The 16,640-nt window shown below is 48.2% G+C and overlaps 1 protein-coding gene across 2 annotated transcripts in view; it reads right to left on the reverse strand.

Annotated features, from left to right (window-relative positions):
• Positions 1–4,684: 4,684 nt before the first annotated feature.
• Positions 4,685–16,640, reverse strand: part of LOC142573237 (dual oxidase maturation factor 2-like) — a 547,099-nt gene continuing 535,143 nt past the window's right edge. For both annotated transcript variants that reach the window (XM_075682837.1, XM_075682836.1), the window contains one exon: positions 4,685–6,338. In XM_075682837.1, coding sequence (XP_075538952.1) covers positions 6,269–6,338 — 70 coding nt within the window. In that variant the 3' untranslated portion in view covers positions 4,685–6,268. The remainder of the gene's footprint in view (positions 6,339–16,640) is intronic.

The following is a 16,640-nucleotide window of genomic DNA, read 5'->3' on the forward strand; positions in this document are numbered from 1 at the left end:
TAAGCGACCTACTCAAGGAGAGAGCCAAATCAACTGCCAGACGGGAAGGAAAGCGAAAATTAAATAATTGAATTGTTGTTTATGAAAATATTTATGTATCAACGTCTTTTTCTTTAAAAAGAAAGTAGAGAAAACACCGCCGGAAGTTATGGACAATTCCGTGTGTTCTGAATGACGCTTCTACAGTTTATTAATGAGAATGATTAAAGTTGTATACGGGTGTGGAGAGGGTCTCAAGAGGGAATAACGAGGACGGCAAAGGTTTGTTACAGCACTATTGTAGGGCTTCGTTAAGTGGATAAATGAAATAAAACAAAACTACTTTGCCTGTCATTTGGAATTCCATTGCATTTCTTTTGTTAACTACTAAGCACTGATATCTGGGGTATAAAACACCTGTGAAAAGCATAGCATTCAAGCCGCCTAACGTAGCCGCTTCTCTGCTGTGCTTACGTAGGTGTTTTTCTAACCTTCCGCGGAGGGCGCAGTACGTGTAGAATCGCAGCTCCCTGTGCCATGCGCGGTTGTACGCGACTGGCGGCCACGCATCGTTACGTAATTTCCCAAATAGCAATACGAGTCGGTGGTGACACTTATCTTGTTGGATCAGTAAACTAGGGATCCAAAAGAACTGTGGTTGTTCCGCAAATATATATTTCTGTATAATTCTCCCAGAGCTAATTAAAAAAACGCTACTATTGTCGGATACAACTCAAGTCTGCAATGATGCCCGGCCCACACCCTCATAACCGCCAGCCGCTGTTCCTCCGCGACGCTGCAAATAATTCGTACTTCAAGCTTTTTCTGTTACCAAATAAGGCGGTAACTACAAAAATAAACTTATAAGCGCGTAATTTTATACCTTTTCCCTCGCCTATTATAGTGGTATGGCGAATGCCTAATTCTTTATTGAACTAAAATAACATGCCAGCTTCGCTGCAACTACTAGTTGCGAAGTTTCACTTCAGTTGGCAGTGAAGTTTCAGCAGTGAAATGAACTGCACCGCAGACTTTTGAAGAGTGAAATGCTCAGGCTCCATGCATTTCGTCCATGTCGGTCGCACACCTCATTGCTTCCGCCGATGAGAAGACTCTTCAAGAAAAGCAGACGCTCCGGAGGTATCAAGTACGACGCCATTTTGAAAAGGCTGCATGAAAACGATTTTGTTTGCTTCTGTGATTTGCTGGCGTAGTAACACAACTCCACGCGCTCCGTGTGCCTTTGTTGCGAACTGCTGTTTTTTTTTAAGTTCTACTAAAGTAATCTTTATTTTACGCTTTCGCTTCTTTACCAGTTCTTGGCACTGTTCTTCCTGCGCTTCTTTCCTGCGCGAGTTCATTTGACTTGGTTCTTTGTTTGCCAAGTAAAGGAGAGGTGTATCGCACAGGCGAACCTGTAAAATACGTATTATTGCATTTCTCTTTTGTGGGTTTGCGCGTTCTTATGGCGAATGGTGGGCGTCATCCACATTTGTACTAGTAAAGTTGCCCCCCTCATTTTCATAGAAAAGTTACATTGAGTTGCACCCCCCCCCCCCACCCCGAAAAAATTATCCTGGGAAGGTGCCTGGTAGCTGCGTCACTCCCTGCTCCGTATGCTACAGTTGCTGCTCGACGGTAACTTGAGCTTATGCGACCGTAATTTTTACGGGGAAATGCTTGCGGCGAATGGTATGCCCGAATGAGAGCTTTCTGGTTCTTATTTTTTCTCCCGCACGGCAAGTGCCGCCGCTGCCACGGAGGCGAGCGCTGTCCGGCGGTGCAGCAAGGAACCCAGCAGCGCCCCGCCGCGCGCGCCTTCCGCTGTGATTGGTTGAGTGTCTACGGAGACGAAGAGCTCTCAGGATCTCGGGTCGTCGCTTCGTTTTTGAATCGCTTTGGGGACGTGCGCGCCAAAACCTTTTCGTCTCTGTTCCCATACATACATACATACATACATACATACATACATACATACATACATACATACATACATACACACATACATAAACACACACACACACACACACACACACACACACACACACACACACACACACACACACATATATATATATATATATATATATATGTGTGTGTGTGTGTGTGTGTGTGTTTGTGTGTGTGTGTTTACTACTCCTTGTTGTGCGGTGAAATCACTACGAAAATTTCGAGGAAGAAACTCGCATAGGCATAAAGTATACGGCTATTTGGGAGTTCCGATGGCAAGTCTCGCTTTAATAACCAAGGCAACGCACGAAATGGACGTTGCCGTTGCAGATTGCTTTCAGAAAGGGCACGAGGAGCAGGTGCGCTTCGCACCACGTGGCTGCAATTTGCCGACTCGATTCTTTTGAGAGCGCAGGTAACCCAGTCCTGGGGCGCTATAACGTAAAGCTGTTCCAAACTTTTCGATTCGCAGTACGCCCTCCGCGATCGGTCAAAAGCTTCTTTGCCCTCACTTCACCTGTCTGTCACGCGACGTCACGAATACCGCGACAGCTCCCCATCTGATATGTCGTGTGCACACTTATTATGTACGACTTGGCCGGAAAAAAAGAAATATAGTTATTTCTGATTCGACGCCTTTTCGCTGTTATCCCTCGGCTATTGGACGAGAGTTTTCGGGCAACACCTATTTCACATGCCTGCCACGCGACGTCACAAAACCGCAAAAAATCACCGCTTCAAAGTGACGTGTACGCGTTAAAGATGCATTCATATGGCGAACGAAACTGAATTTTCTTCTGAATATCCGCAGGCTGCCCCATTCCGAAAAGGATAAAAGATGGCTGCCGCCGATCGCTCAGGCACTGGCGACTCGCACTTACCGCAGAGCATGAATTTGCGTGTAATACAATGTTTTGCGTGGCCGTGTAACGTTCTCGAGCATTTTCGGCAGGTTTATGACCTCGCTCTGCCAACTCTTCTTTGCTGAGGATCCGTTTTAGCGTCGCTTTTAAGCTTCCGTTACATGTCGCAGCGATTTTCGACCAGCCACCGCAAGATAAGGGAAAGCGGACCAATCGCAGACGCCGGCACTACCACCTTCATGCTGCTATAGATATTTAGTGCAGTGGCTCGACTCCATCGAATCCCTCTTCACTTGAGTGTGCTCTTTGCCTCTTGCCAGCCAATTAGATAACACAAGCTGCTCAGTGTAGGCACTGTTATTAGCTTTTCAACCAAACAAAAGTGACCTCCTATGACAGAGGAGAGCGTTTGGTTGGTCTGTTCAGACAATCCTGCGGTTGACGGCTCGTAGCTTGCGTCGGCGGTTACGCAAATTTGACGTCAGCAGATTGGAATAAAAACATATTGGAATAGTTTTACGTTATCGGGACGCTGGGGGGCTATAACGTAAAGCTATTCCAAACTTTTCTAATCCAATTCTGCAATAATCCCTCCGCCATTGGCCAACAACTTCTTTTAGCCACCCCCACTTCGCGTGTCTGTCACGCGACGTCACGAAAACCGCGGTAACTCTCCATCTAATATGATGTTTTGAAAACATTGATTATGCATAACTGCAAAGACCAAAAGAAAAACAGTTATTTCTGATTCGACGCCTTTTCGCCATTAGCCCTCGGCTATCGGTCAAAAGGTTTCGGGCTGCACGCACTTCACCTGCCTCTCACGCGACGTCACAAAACCGCGATAACTTACTGCGTCAAAGTGACGTGTACGCGTTAAAAATGCATCAATAAGCCGAACAAAACTGAATTTTTCTCTGAATAGCCGCAGGCTGTCCCGTTCCGAAAGGAATAAAAGATGGCTGCCGCCGATCGCTCAGGCACTGACTACTCGCACCTGCCAGAGAGTATGGGTTCATTTGCGTACAATAATGCTTCTTGCGTGGCTGTGTAACGTTTTCGAGCACTTTGGGCATGTTTTTACGACCTCGCTCAGTCAACTTTTCTTTGCTGATCCTTTTTAGCGGCATTCTTAACCTTCCGTTGCATGCCGCCGCGATTGTCGACCAGCCACCGCAGGCTAAGTAAGGAAAATCGGAGCAATAGCAGACACCGCACCATTCTCTTCATCCGGTTATCAATTTTCTGTGCACTGGCTCGGCCCCAATGAATCCCTCTCCACTTGAGCAGTGCTCCTCGCCTCTTATGAGCCAATTAGATAAGACAAGCCGCTCAGTGTAGGCAATGTTATTCGTTTTTAAAGCAAACAAAAGTCACCTCCTATAAAAAAGGAAAACATTTCATTGGTATCTTTAAATAACTCGGCGGGTCACCGCCCGATGCTTGTGTAGGAAGTTTGTAGGTTACGGAAGTTTGACGTCAGGGGATTGGAATAAAAAAATATTGGAATAGTTTTACGTTGTAGGACCCCTGGTAGCGGCACTCTTTCTGGAAGATATTCATTGTCCGTGGGTGGTCACATTTTTGTAGTTCTTTAGATTAGCAACTTAGAATTTATAAATAAACGAATAGAGGCCCCACTGGTTGTTCGAGTGCCAGCATGGTTATTGGCTTGGCGTGGCAGCTGACAACGCAGCACGGGCAGAACACCACCTTGTGCCCTTCTAACCTCCAAGTGTGAGCCTTACTTTGTTCTCGACGCCAAGGGCCACAGCCATCGGTCAGTCGTTTCTTAAGCGGTTCCTGTGCTTAAAAACAGGTACAACAGGTTTCGCCACGCGCCACAATTGCATATTTTCAACAGTTGCCAGCACCAAGAAGGGAGCAAAACAGTGAGTTGCATTTTTTATTTCATTTTTATCACAAAGCTTCAAAACACGAGTGCGCACTTGAAGTAGCCGATTTTTCAGCTCTTTTGCGCATGCGCCGGAAGAGACTTCCCTACATCTGATGGACCAGCCACAGAGCTCGGCGTGACACGTGTCCCCGGCCCGACTAGAGTATCACCACATCTGGAGTCGCTTCTGCTTGCGTCGGCACCGTTCAAGCCCAGGCCCCGGGAGGCCGCTGTGCACAAACGCCGTCGCCTACGACCAACGAGCAGCGTCGATCTTGACAATCAACGAGTGCGCGTGATTGAGCGCACTGAATGTGTTAAGCCTTCACGAGGCTGTCATCCAGCACTACAGAGCTGACATAGTGCCGACAGCTTCGGCAATGCTTGGCGAAAGAAAGCGAACATTAGCAATAAGAACTGCTTGCAACAGCTACGGCCGCGAATATTGCATCTATACGGTGTGAAAATATCAAATTTACCATGCTTGCATTCCTCCATCTTTAAGAAAGTAACGCATTTGAGCAGTCTGTGGTGGAATCCGTGCCGTTGACTAAGGAGTCAAGCGCATCACGTATGATTGGAATAAACGTAGGAAAACTTTGTTTTTTGCGTTCAGCGAGTAATTGATTTCACATAACCTGCATGCTGTATCGCTTTCAGTTCGACCATTTTATGCATAGAACAACGTAAAGGCTAATAGGTGCCAGTTGCAATGCCAATATCAGTATTTAAAGCAGAAATGGCCGCTGCTCGTCCGCGTTCCTAACACTTAGAACACGACTCTCAGAAATGGAAACCACTGGCGCATGCCACTGGCAGTGCAAGAAATACATACTTAACAAAATTAAAAAGCGTGCTTGTGCTACTTGAGTTGCATCAAATGTCTTTCGAGTGTCATACTTCACACAAAATTTTTGAGTATTAAAGTAAGCACTCGCTCGTTTCTACGTCTATAATGGGCCGTCTATCACATCCCACCGTTTTTTTTTTTTGCTTCTCGCATGACTAGTGTGCCATCAATTTGTTACCTGCAATGATACTTGAAACGCTATTGTGGTGTAAAACGCTTTCTTGCGTGGAATGTGCCATGACGAGCGTTCCGCCTTTGTTTTAGTACACAGGTCGCCCAATTCCCCCCCCCCCCCAAAAAAAAAAGCGAGAGAAAAAGTTGAAAATTGCTTTAAGCGCTCAATCGCTTCTACTTTCTCTAAGGTTCCATTAGACGTTTTGGCGGTGGATAACTTTAACAAACCACCCAGTAATGGTGTGTTCTATTGGCTGGAAGGCTTGAACCCTCGACACTTCTAACAAATGCTTTCAGTTTCTACACGTCTTCACACACATTGGCGCCGAATATACGAATGTCTCTGAACGTGCTTGCGTTCAGAATGTGGCACGCTCAGAAGCAAACAGCCATAGCTGAGGGCGTCACACAAATCACAGCCCTTCCTCCGAGGGCACGACGACGAAGAACGTCCGGCTTCAAAGAGCGCCGTCCCGCACAGCGGCATTGAGCATGAGAAGTGTCGATGTTGCTCGAGCGTCGGCGACAGGCACGGGAGCCTGCCAGGTCGTCTGGTCACCACATGGCTGCCGACTGGAGGTCGATGTTCACGTCTTTCGATGTCGTCACTGTGAAGCTGGATCGTCTGCAAAACGAAATGCATTCACTCGAGAACACGGGCGAAGCTGAGGCTTCTAAATTTCGTGCGACAGTCACGCATACCGACACACACTCGCTAAATATCGTTTTAACACCCTTAAGGGTGTTACAGGGTCTTATGTTTTTTTTTTAAATTTACACTTTCGATTACACCCTTGAGCCCAAATCCCATGAAATCAATTTTGTGCGCGACGGCGACAAGTGACAACTCTGAGCGATGAAACGGGCCATCGCGCGAACCATTAACTAGTCTTGTCACTCGATCGCTCAGTTCTGAAAATCTAGAATTCCTCGCGCGTCATCCAGAAGTGCTATGAGTGAGTAGATAATAGAGCGAAGCAGGAACTGGATGTCACTCAAGTACTAAGTATTGTCGCACGGAACGAGCAAACAACTAAATTTTGGTACGCGCAAGAATATGAACCTACTGCAAGACCTTCATAAACATTTTATGCAGCTATTTACTGTAAAGCACAAACACAAATTAACAAGAAGCACGCATCACGCCAGTTTCGGTGCGTATATGCTTCCCTCATACACACACCGGGGAAACGTCGCTCAAAGTCATCGCTCGCGTTGGCTTCGACTTGCCGGCGACGAGTGAACGCAACAGCCACCTCCATCGTTTCGCTTGCAAGATCGTTTGCATGGGATTTATACTTTTAGCACCCATTTTAATGAAAACCCCCTACTCTAAGGAGCCTGTAAATTTCACATAAGGTGTGCGTAAGAGAAAAAAGAGGTGAACCGAGGGGCCTGAGTTTTATTAATCATATCATGAGAAGCCAACAAAGAAGGACACCAAAGAAAACATATGGAAAATTACTTCCACTTACGAATTGAATTAAAGAAACGATAAAGTAATGGCAATGAAAGTGGATAAACAACAAATGGCGGCAGGTGGGGAACGATCCCACGTCTTCGTATTACGCGAGCGATGTTCTTACCGATTGAGCTACCGCGGCGCGGTTTCCCCATCCATTTTCTTGGGTATTCATCTGTTACTACTAGAACTAAGCTTGGGAGCATTAGCCAGCGCCACCACTCACAAATCTTGGCGGCGGATGTGCAACATCTTTTCTGCCGCAGGCTTCACGAGTGCGTGATCGTTCTGGGTGAAGGCAGCTGGGGAATAAACCTGCACAAGGCTACCTGAAGGAATCATTGTTGCAGGATTCGAGACCCTCGTTATGTAAGAAGTAATTGCCCCTATCTTTTCCTTGGTGTATTTGCTTGTTGGTTTCTTATTGTTATTTCTTATTTGCTTGTTGCTTGCAAGACTGAATCGATGACTGTTGAGCACATTCATGTACAAGTGTAAATTTGGGCACAAGAACGCGTATACGCATTGAGTGATGCGTCTGTGCGTATTGCATTTTTTTCTAAGATTCTGATGTTACTGGTATGGCGGCCACCCTAAAATGTTACACACAGAGGAACGCAGCTTCATGTGTCATTTTATTGATTATCATTAGATTTCGTGCTCACTGGAATGTCATGGTGCAATTAAACACTGCTCAGACAAACTGCACTAGCGAAATGAAAACACGTGAGCAACTTGCACAATTCTGCAGGAATTTTGCGGTGCCCTCAACAGCCCAACAAAAACTGGCCACCCTAAACAAGCTTTTGGATACATTACAGAAGAGGAACGTGCTTTTACAGGAGCCTCTGATGAACAATGGCCTCAACATACATATTGCTTCGCGAAGCCGTAAGGAAGACATTTACACCGGTGAGCTGAAAGTTAATTTCCTCCGGAGTCTCCCCCTACCTTCAGAACTTCACTAAGCTACTCATGCGCTTTCTGAGCAGATCCTCAGACAATGTTGGACAGTCTTAGCCTATACGTACATTCAGGGACTGGAGTCGTCAAGACTGTAATTGCTGATGCACTAGCTTGCCCTCTTACGAATGCAGCCTTCATTTTCCTCGTCTGTTTCTACAAAACGCACACAGTATTTTATATAACTAGGCTGTGTGCCGAAACAAGGACATTTGCAGACAGAAGATGGCGTACAAGACAGGAATAATTGTAGATCGCTGGGCCAAGCCGACGTCCTGCAGTAGGCTAGCTGAAGTTGATTTCAGAAAAGACGTTCGAAATACTTAACATTTGGAAAGTTGCTATAATTATTCGACTTTCTCGAGATGGTGTAAGCACGGTAGGATATCTTTTGAAGCGGTTCGAGATAGTAATTACACAAGCATTAAAATTAGACTAATTTACTTTTCAACCGATAAGTGATACGAATAAGCCTTACCTGAGACTGACTTGAAGCCTGTCATACAGATAGTTCATAAATGGTTCTATGTGTGCAAAGCACTGACAGAGCTAATTTCTTCAGCATAATCAATTTCTTTGGCACAACAACATTTTGAAAAGTTATCACTTCTTGGCAGGCACGCATGAGGGACTTGAATTCTTACGCCTCATCGTCACACAAGCAAAATGTGAGCGCCATTGTCAGATCTCACTGTGCGGTGGCATGTCGTGCCGACGCAGCGCGTAATTTGATCGCACCAGAGCATCTCGTTCTTGGTTAGCGCGCTGTCCTACATTGATGCGGCACAGAAAGTGCCCCAAATAGAAAGGCTCCGCACAAGACGTAGTGGTAGCTCACTGCTCTAACTAGAGACCACAACGAAGTGGCAGCAAACAGGAGCACACACGAGCAAGCAAACCCGTGAGGATGAACGTGTAGCAACAGATTTTTTTTGGCGAGTACTCCAAGAAAATCTGTGTCATACAAAAAGTTTATCTGCACAAGAATGCGTAATTTGCGAAGTTAAGACACTTATTCGTTATCAAAGTGTATATGCAGATGATTTCTAGCTTTTAAGCGATAAAGAAACATTTGAAAAAGAAGGTCGTAGTTTCCCCTGAAAGGCGAAGCACGGATTGCGATAGCGAATCAGCAGAGCTATACGAAGTAAGGATAGCAGATTTAGTGACCGTACAATCTTGTTAACATTCGCTCACGAAATCAACAATCACGGTATCACGCGCAAGTAAACATGAAGACATGTCGTTCGATGACCGCGGAAACTCGCTTTGAAAATGCTGGAGTGAAGAATCGCCGCAGCAGTAGCGAGCGAATTGACCTGCGTGCATTCGTTTGCGTGCTCTCGCTTCAACGCAAACGAAACGTCGAAAGCACAGCGCATGCGGAGCTATCGGTACTACGCGCACTCAGCAGACATTGCAGATTGCTTTGGAGGCCCGCGCGGGCACGCACTGTGGCCACGTCGCAGATCGCTTTCCAGATACGGCGCCCGCATAAGCAGCAGCCGCCGGAAAAGAACGCCCCTCGTCTCTCGCCTCACTCCCGTGCCTTGCGCGCTTCAGCCCCACCTACCTCGCTCACGCGCGCGAGATTGAGCCGCGTTCGCGGATTCACCATGGCACGCTTTGAAAATAGAGCATACTGCGCGCGGCCACGATTTCATTTCTCTTGGACTTTATCAGGAACCTCAGGGCGCCGGCGGCGGCAGAAATGCGCCTGGACTGCCCATATACTTGCGTAGCAAAAAAAGAAAGAAAATAAATAAATAAATAAATTTGGAGGACGCTTAAGCTTCGCCTTTAAGGGTGGAACGCGACAGCATTCAAAGATCCCTGACTGCTTCTCATGCTTCCTGGCACTGGAGCATATGCAACCGTAATGTTTACCTGGAACGCTTGCCGCGAACGCTATGCACGAAGGCGAGCTTTGTGGTGGAAACACGGCCTCTTGCGATGAGACGTTCATTTGATGGATCGCCAGTCGTTTGTGTACAGGCACGAGTAGGAGCGGGCGCGAGAGAGAAAATCTGGGGGCTTTTGCTCCTTGAATATATGGCTCTGCCTAGGCACTACGGAGGAGGCTTCTTAGCGAGTGTTGTTAGCTGTTGTCCCTAGGTGTGCCGGCATGGCGGAGTGAGGTCGAGTTTGTTTACGCTCAGACGCTGGCTGCCGGCGCGGTAAAGTAGGTGAAGTAGCGGGCTAAGTCAATCGTGGCGGATCATAGCTTTCTCGCGCCTTACAGCGGTGTACTTTGTAAATAACAGCACAGATATTTCTGTGACAGCAGTAGCGACCGTAGTAGAGCCTCGGCCGCCTATATTGAAAATCTAGAAGGCAGAACGCCTTAGCAACCGCGGTTGAAGGCAAGTGGCTGAAAAGCCGCCGGTGACGATGACTGGCTCAGCACCAGCGCCGCAGGCGCGAGAAAGTCTGTCCGACTTACCTTCAGTGGCAAAGTTCTGACTGGTGTTACAGAAGTCGCGGGGCGCGGTAGTGCCGAACTTAGCGTCACAAGTTGGCAGCTGGACGTAAATATATTTATTCAATCGTGTTTTTTACTAATTGTAACAATGTGGCATTATTTCGAATTATTGGCGGCGCCTCCGGAACACTAAAGCTGGAACCCGGACTGGTCCGTCGGTTGGGGCCGTGGAGGCCGAAGGTGGCAGGGGCTGTTCGCATACAAAATTGGCTGTCCGCCATAGACGAGGCAACCTAAAGTTTGCCCGCGCGGCACCAGCGCCGATTGCTCCCCTAGCGGACAGATGGAAGTTTCGAAGGTCGTCGCTGCGCTAGCGCGCGCCTGTGTTCTGCACGGCGGGAGCGCTCGTGCGCGTTGTTTCTGCGATGGCGAGTGCGATTTTATCAGCCAGGAAAGGTGGCACGCAATACTGCTGTGTTGTTGATTGCCACAGCAGCCTCGAAAACACGAAAGGTCGAACGCCGTCCATGAAGTTCTAGAGATTTCCGGGGGAAGTGGCACGAGGGCCGACGAAAAGCATGGATAACTGCAGTGCGCCGAGTCAAGTAAGTCTCATACTTTCGCATTCGCGTGCAATATCACGGCCGCTCGATGAAAACGCAATAGTGATATGCCTCTTTATGGCGCACGGCCGTTTCTTTAGTCGTGTCGTGTAGTTGAATTGTCGTGACATCCGCCGTGTGTTGGCGGTAAATACATGCGTGTTGCGCCGCTCAGCTCGACGATGCGGGCTCGATTCCCGGCCACGGCGGCCGCATTTAGATAGGGGCAAAGTCCAAGAACACCCTTGTTACCGTGTGCTTTGGTTTTTGTGCACGTTAAAGAACCCTCGGATGTTAAAATTATTCCGGATACTCCCCATTACAGCGTGCCTCATAATGATTTCGTGGTTTTGGCATGGTTTTGGCACTTAGAACGCCCGAATTTATTTGATTGCACTGTGCCTTCCCTCGCGATCGGCAAGGACGAGCTCAAGAGAATTATTTCCCGTTCCCAAACGCTGCAAGCTTAACTACTAGTTGTGCAGGTAACAAAAGGGGCCGCGCGCTACTTTTGTGTGGTCCGTATTTGGGCAAGCCGCGGTCGTCGCGTGCGTCGGCAAGCGGCAGATCGAAAAGCAGCCGCTCGAGACGTGCGCGTTATGTTTGTTGTTTGGCCATGCTTTCTAAGTTCACAATATCCAAGCATGCTTTAAGGTAATTACCAGCTTGTACATTCTTTCTGATTCACTCTTCCTGCCGAAAATCTTCGTTTCCTGTAGCAGCCGGCCATCGGCGCGAGCTAAATTGAGCTGCTCGCCCGACGAGGAACTTGACTTGCTTTTGTGAGGCATGTATTGCTAATGCTTGCGCTCGAGCTGCTGGCCCCAAGTTAATCCCTTGTTAACGTGGTCTCGGTTCATTTCGCGGAGCAGTCTGTACGAGCCATTTCTCATGAGCAGTGAAAGTATACCTTGCTGACTAATGCGATGAGTTGCAATGACTCCAACATCTGCATTGATATAAGGCAATATGCGCCAATGTAGTACTTAAATTGTTACTTTTGAGCAGATGTATGTTTTGGCTGTTGTGGTCTAGGATTTTGTGTACTCTGGGAAGGAAACTCCTTTGGTGTTCTGGTGAAGCAGCGCACTGACCAGGACAACGCAGACACACACACAAATACATGACACTCGCTGTGCTTGCAACACCCGCTTTGTACTGGTCAGCGCGCCGCTTCACCAACACGATATGATTATTAATCACCAACTCGCCCAACTTTCCACGTTACTGCGTTAGCTTTATAATAATGCAGTTCCCTTCGTGCCATGCAGTGATGTTACGTGACAACAAATAGGCTGCACAAGTTACAGGCATCTCCGAATCGCCATATATTAAAGGCGTGTATAGTTTGTCAAAAACATCTTAGTATGTGATTTGCTTGAACCTAAGGCTGAGAGAGTACAAGGAGCTATAAGCTAGGCCACGTTGCTGAAGATGGGAAGAGGCTCTTTTTCGTTAGTATATGGCCATGCTTATTGGTGCTTAATGCATGTGTTCTTTCTGTGCTCGCAGTGCTGATGACACTCCCTGGGAGCCATCAGAAAGCAAACAAATTTGCAGCACCCATTTCGCTGGGAACTGCGAGAGTGACCTAAATCAGCATCCATCATACATTCCTACCATCTTTCCGCCTATATACCGAAAGCAAGCACAAGATCGAGAGAGGGTGAAAAGGTATGACTGGCAGTGTGCAAGTATCATAATTTGTAGTGGTAGCACTCTTGTAGAATAATATATGCACACAATCACAGGAACGTTACCTTTGCAAACATATTATTGGGAGTAATTTAATTCCCACAACAAATAGGCACACATGCTGTCTCATTCCTATGCGATGCAGATGGGAGCGGCGTCTAACAGACCAATGGCAATCGCAGCAGTCTTCTCAGCAATCGGCACTAGCGGGACATGTGCTCTCGCACTGCAGCGACACAGCTCTTGAGCAGCATCAAGGCACATGTGAAACAGACTCCAGAACATGCCTTTCTGAAGTGACAGAACCGTCAACAAGCAGCCCACTGGATCTGCAGTCATTGAGTAGTATGACAACAGAAGTTCCTGCTGCCAGAGTGACTTATGTTGTAATTGAAATAAAGGTGGCTAAATTTCCGAACTAGGTGCATACGTCTAACTCGACGTCGTATACCATCTTGTCGGACACCTGTGATATGCACTTGGCTTTCACTGTCACATCGCCGTCCACAATTTGTTCAACGCCGTACACATGCGGAAGCACACGCTCCCCTTTCTTCAGGTGGCCTCCACGAAAAACGCTGTCAGCGTCGGCAACCTTCTTGAAACCGCACTGCAATCTTTGCATCGCTGTTGCGCAAGCAGGCGTTCTGCCGCCGTCGAAAACGGAGCTCCGTGAGCACGAGCAGCGAAGAAAAGCGCGGACGAAGCAATGTAAACGAAGTGGACACTGCGCCACGGCGCCACCGCGCTGCTTGACGTTTTCACATTGGGGGCGCTGTCGGCAGGCGCAGCAGCGTCGCCTGGCCATGCTTTTTTCGTGTAGAGCCGATCCACCCCTGGCACGGGCCGCCCTGCTTGCAGCTTTGAACCTTGGGTGCCCTGGAGATCCCGCACCGCCTGCTTTATTATAACCTCAGGTGCTCTCATGAGGCATCCGTTTGCCGGTTACATGTGCCCTCCACGAGCAGTGCTTGTAAAAAATCCAATCTATGGTCGCGACGAAAAAAGCGACCCGTGACTTAAACAACACCAGTCAGAACCTTGCCCCTTCAGACGCAGCGATCACCAAATGGGGCGTCCGTGCCCACTGCCTCACCGCGCGGGCCGCCAGAGGCGGAGCGTAAACAAACTTGACCACACTCAGCAATGCCGGCAAGTCTAGGGGACAAGCGCATACAACTCGTGCTAAGAAACCTCCTCCGTAGTGCGTAGGCAGAGTCATATATTAACGCGACAGCGTTAAGGAGCTCGTGTCGCAGAAAAGCCGGTGTCGTCGGCGTCAGAGCCGGTGGCGTTGGCCGTGAGCGATAAATCCCGGCAGGCACTTCATCAATAAAAAACAACTTGCAAGATGGGCTGGGTGAGAATCGAACTAAGGTCTCCGGAGTGTGAGACGGAGACGCTACCACTCAGCCACGAGTTCTTTTTTTTCTTTATTTACTCAGCCACGAGTTCGATGCTTCAAAGGGGTACAAAAGCGCCTCTAGTGAATGCGGTGTTGCCTTAGAGACGAGCTGTTTCTAAGGCTCAGGCGTGCGTCGCTTGCTCAGGCGCACGTTTCGTTGCCGCGCCGAACGCTGTGTTGCTCGACGCTCACCGCGTCCGATGCGGGGCGCGTAGTCGCTGCGCCGTAGCCCATTGTCTTACACCCCTTGGCGGGTCGACGGGAACGCTGTCGCGTTCCACTCTTGAAGGCGAAGCTTAAGCGTCCTCCAATTTTTCAAGGAGCAATAACCCCCAGATTTTCTCTCTCGCGCCCGCTCCTACTCACGCCTGCGCAGAAACGACTGGCGATCCCTCAGATGAACGTCTCGCGCTCTTGCGTGGGCCGCTATGTGGCGGAGGCGAGCTCTAGCTGGAGTTAACCCAAGTAACCGGGCGCGCCGCTCCGTGGCCCCCAAGACACCCATCGCGCCGGCGCGCGGTAGATGGCGGACGCTGCCTCCGGTCTGTGAACGCCGCGGCCGGTTTGTGTGTGTAGAGGGGTTTGTTTGAGTTTTCGCGTAACAGAATTATGTTTTCTTGTATAGTCAAATTACAATCCTGGAGCTATCATGTCTGTAGGTTCTGTGCAAGTCATAGTTTACGATTTTTCTACGTATTTTAGCTTGAGAAATTCAAATAGTTTAGTCAATTCCTTGCATCATATGGAAATGCTGGGTATGCGTGGTTCGAAAAGCGTTTTGCCGATGCGACGTCCGGTGCGGTTCATCAGATTTTCTGCCAGACGGGCTCCTTAGCGCTATCGCGTTGAAAGAATCGATCGGAGAGAGAACTGTTGCACGCAGGCCACCTCGAAAGCTTACTTTCCCGCAGCCCAGTGTGTGCACAAAGAAGCCTGTTTTGGGGCTGCTGAGTATAAAAATAACTGCGTGGTACATGTAATAATAATAATAATAATAATAATAATAATAATAATAATAATAATAATAATAATAATAATAATAATAATAATAATAATAATAATAATAAATGATTGGTGGCCTTAGACAAACTGGTGCCGCCGCCGCGTCAAGGTTGTGGCAAAAAAGGAAAAAGAGAAAATAGAAAGGGGATAAGCAGCTGTAGTGAAAGCGGTTATGACGGCATTCCGCTTCAGTTGATACGATCGCTTTGAAGGGGCCATGCAGCTTTCTACTGACAACTAATTCCCACACCATCCGTGACACGGATTTCGTTTCGTTAGCGCCAGAAAAGCGATAGGTAGACATGCATAAACTAAGCAAGGCATGTAACAGCGTAACCAAAGAGTGCTTAGGCATTACTGTCGCAATTTCTGTGACATTTCTTCGGCGTAGCGCAATTTGCACGCCCGCTGCTTGGCGAACGCAAAGCGGCCGGAAGTGACGAGACATTCCGTTTCGCAGACAACTCGGCGCGCGGCAGGGCCGGAAGGCGGAAGCTGCTGCGTCCCCTCATTCGCTGCTCTAGCTGCATTGTGTCTTTTTGGCCTTTGTTCGTGTCTCACGTTGTGCGAATTAATTTTGAAGATGTGATTGGTTTTTCTCGCGGTGTAAACCAAGATGTGAGCCATGCGTTGTGCATTAACCGTGCCCCACCTTTAAGCAAAACTTTGGTGCGCGCTGGAAGATGCATTCACGGTGGCCGAAACGCAACGTGTCCGGTGTCGGAGGTCGGTAGTACTACCATGGTGGCTAGACGAGCAGGTGGCCGACCGGCCTAGTTCGCTGCTTCTCCGCGTCAGCAGGAGTAGCGCTGCGGTCAGAGGCCTGTCGCAAAGCGCGCGTTGCTCAGTCTGTTGTTATTGCGCGCCTGGTGTGGTTAAAATAATTGATTTTCCCACTAAAACATGACAGTAAGTGGTTAAATTACGCTGAGAGAGGAAATGACAATCTTCTTGCTACAAAGAGTCGCCTTCAAAAGCGGACATTTACATCGGCTGTTCACAGGACAGGGGGCACTGCGCTCGCAGTCACGATTGTTTTGTGAGCTCTAGCAATGTACTGAGACATTTGAGAAGCGAAGTGAGTACTGTCGGTAATGCTCGTAAATACAAAGCTTTTTGGGCTTCGAGACACAATGAAAGCAGATAGAATGAATGTACAGAAATAGGCACCACTTGCTTTCCGCCGATACGTTAGCTGGGCCACAAACGCGCAAGCCACGAGCTAAATTATCGCCCTATTTGACGCCGCGATGACCGGAACTTGCCGAACAACGTGAACTTGCCGTTCAGCCGTGGTGAGAAAATGTTTCAACCGCTTTAGTCGTTTGCGAGCGCCACTTCGAGGAGCATTTCAGTTAGCGTATTGTGCGGATTTC

This window comes from Dermacentor variabilis, chromosome 2 (genome assembly GCF_050947875.1).
Source record: "Dermacentor variabilis isolate Ectoservices chromosome 2, ASM5094787v1, whole genome shotgun sequence".
Taxonomy (NCBI): domain Eukaryota; kingdom Metazoa; phylum Arthropoda; class Arachnida; order Ixodida; family Ixodidae; genus Dermacentor; species Dermacentor variabilis.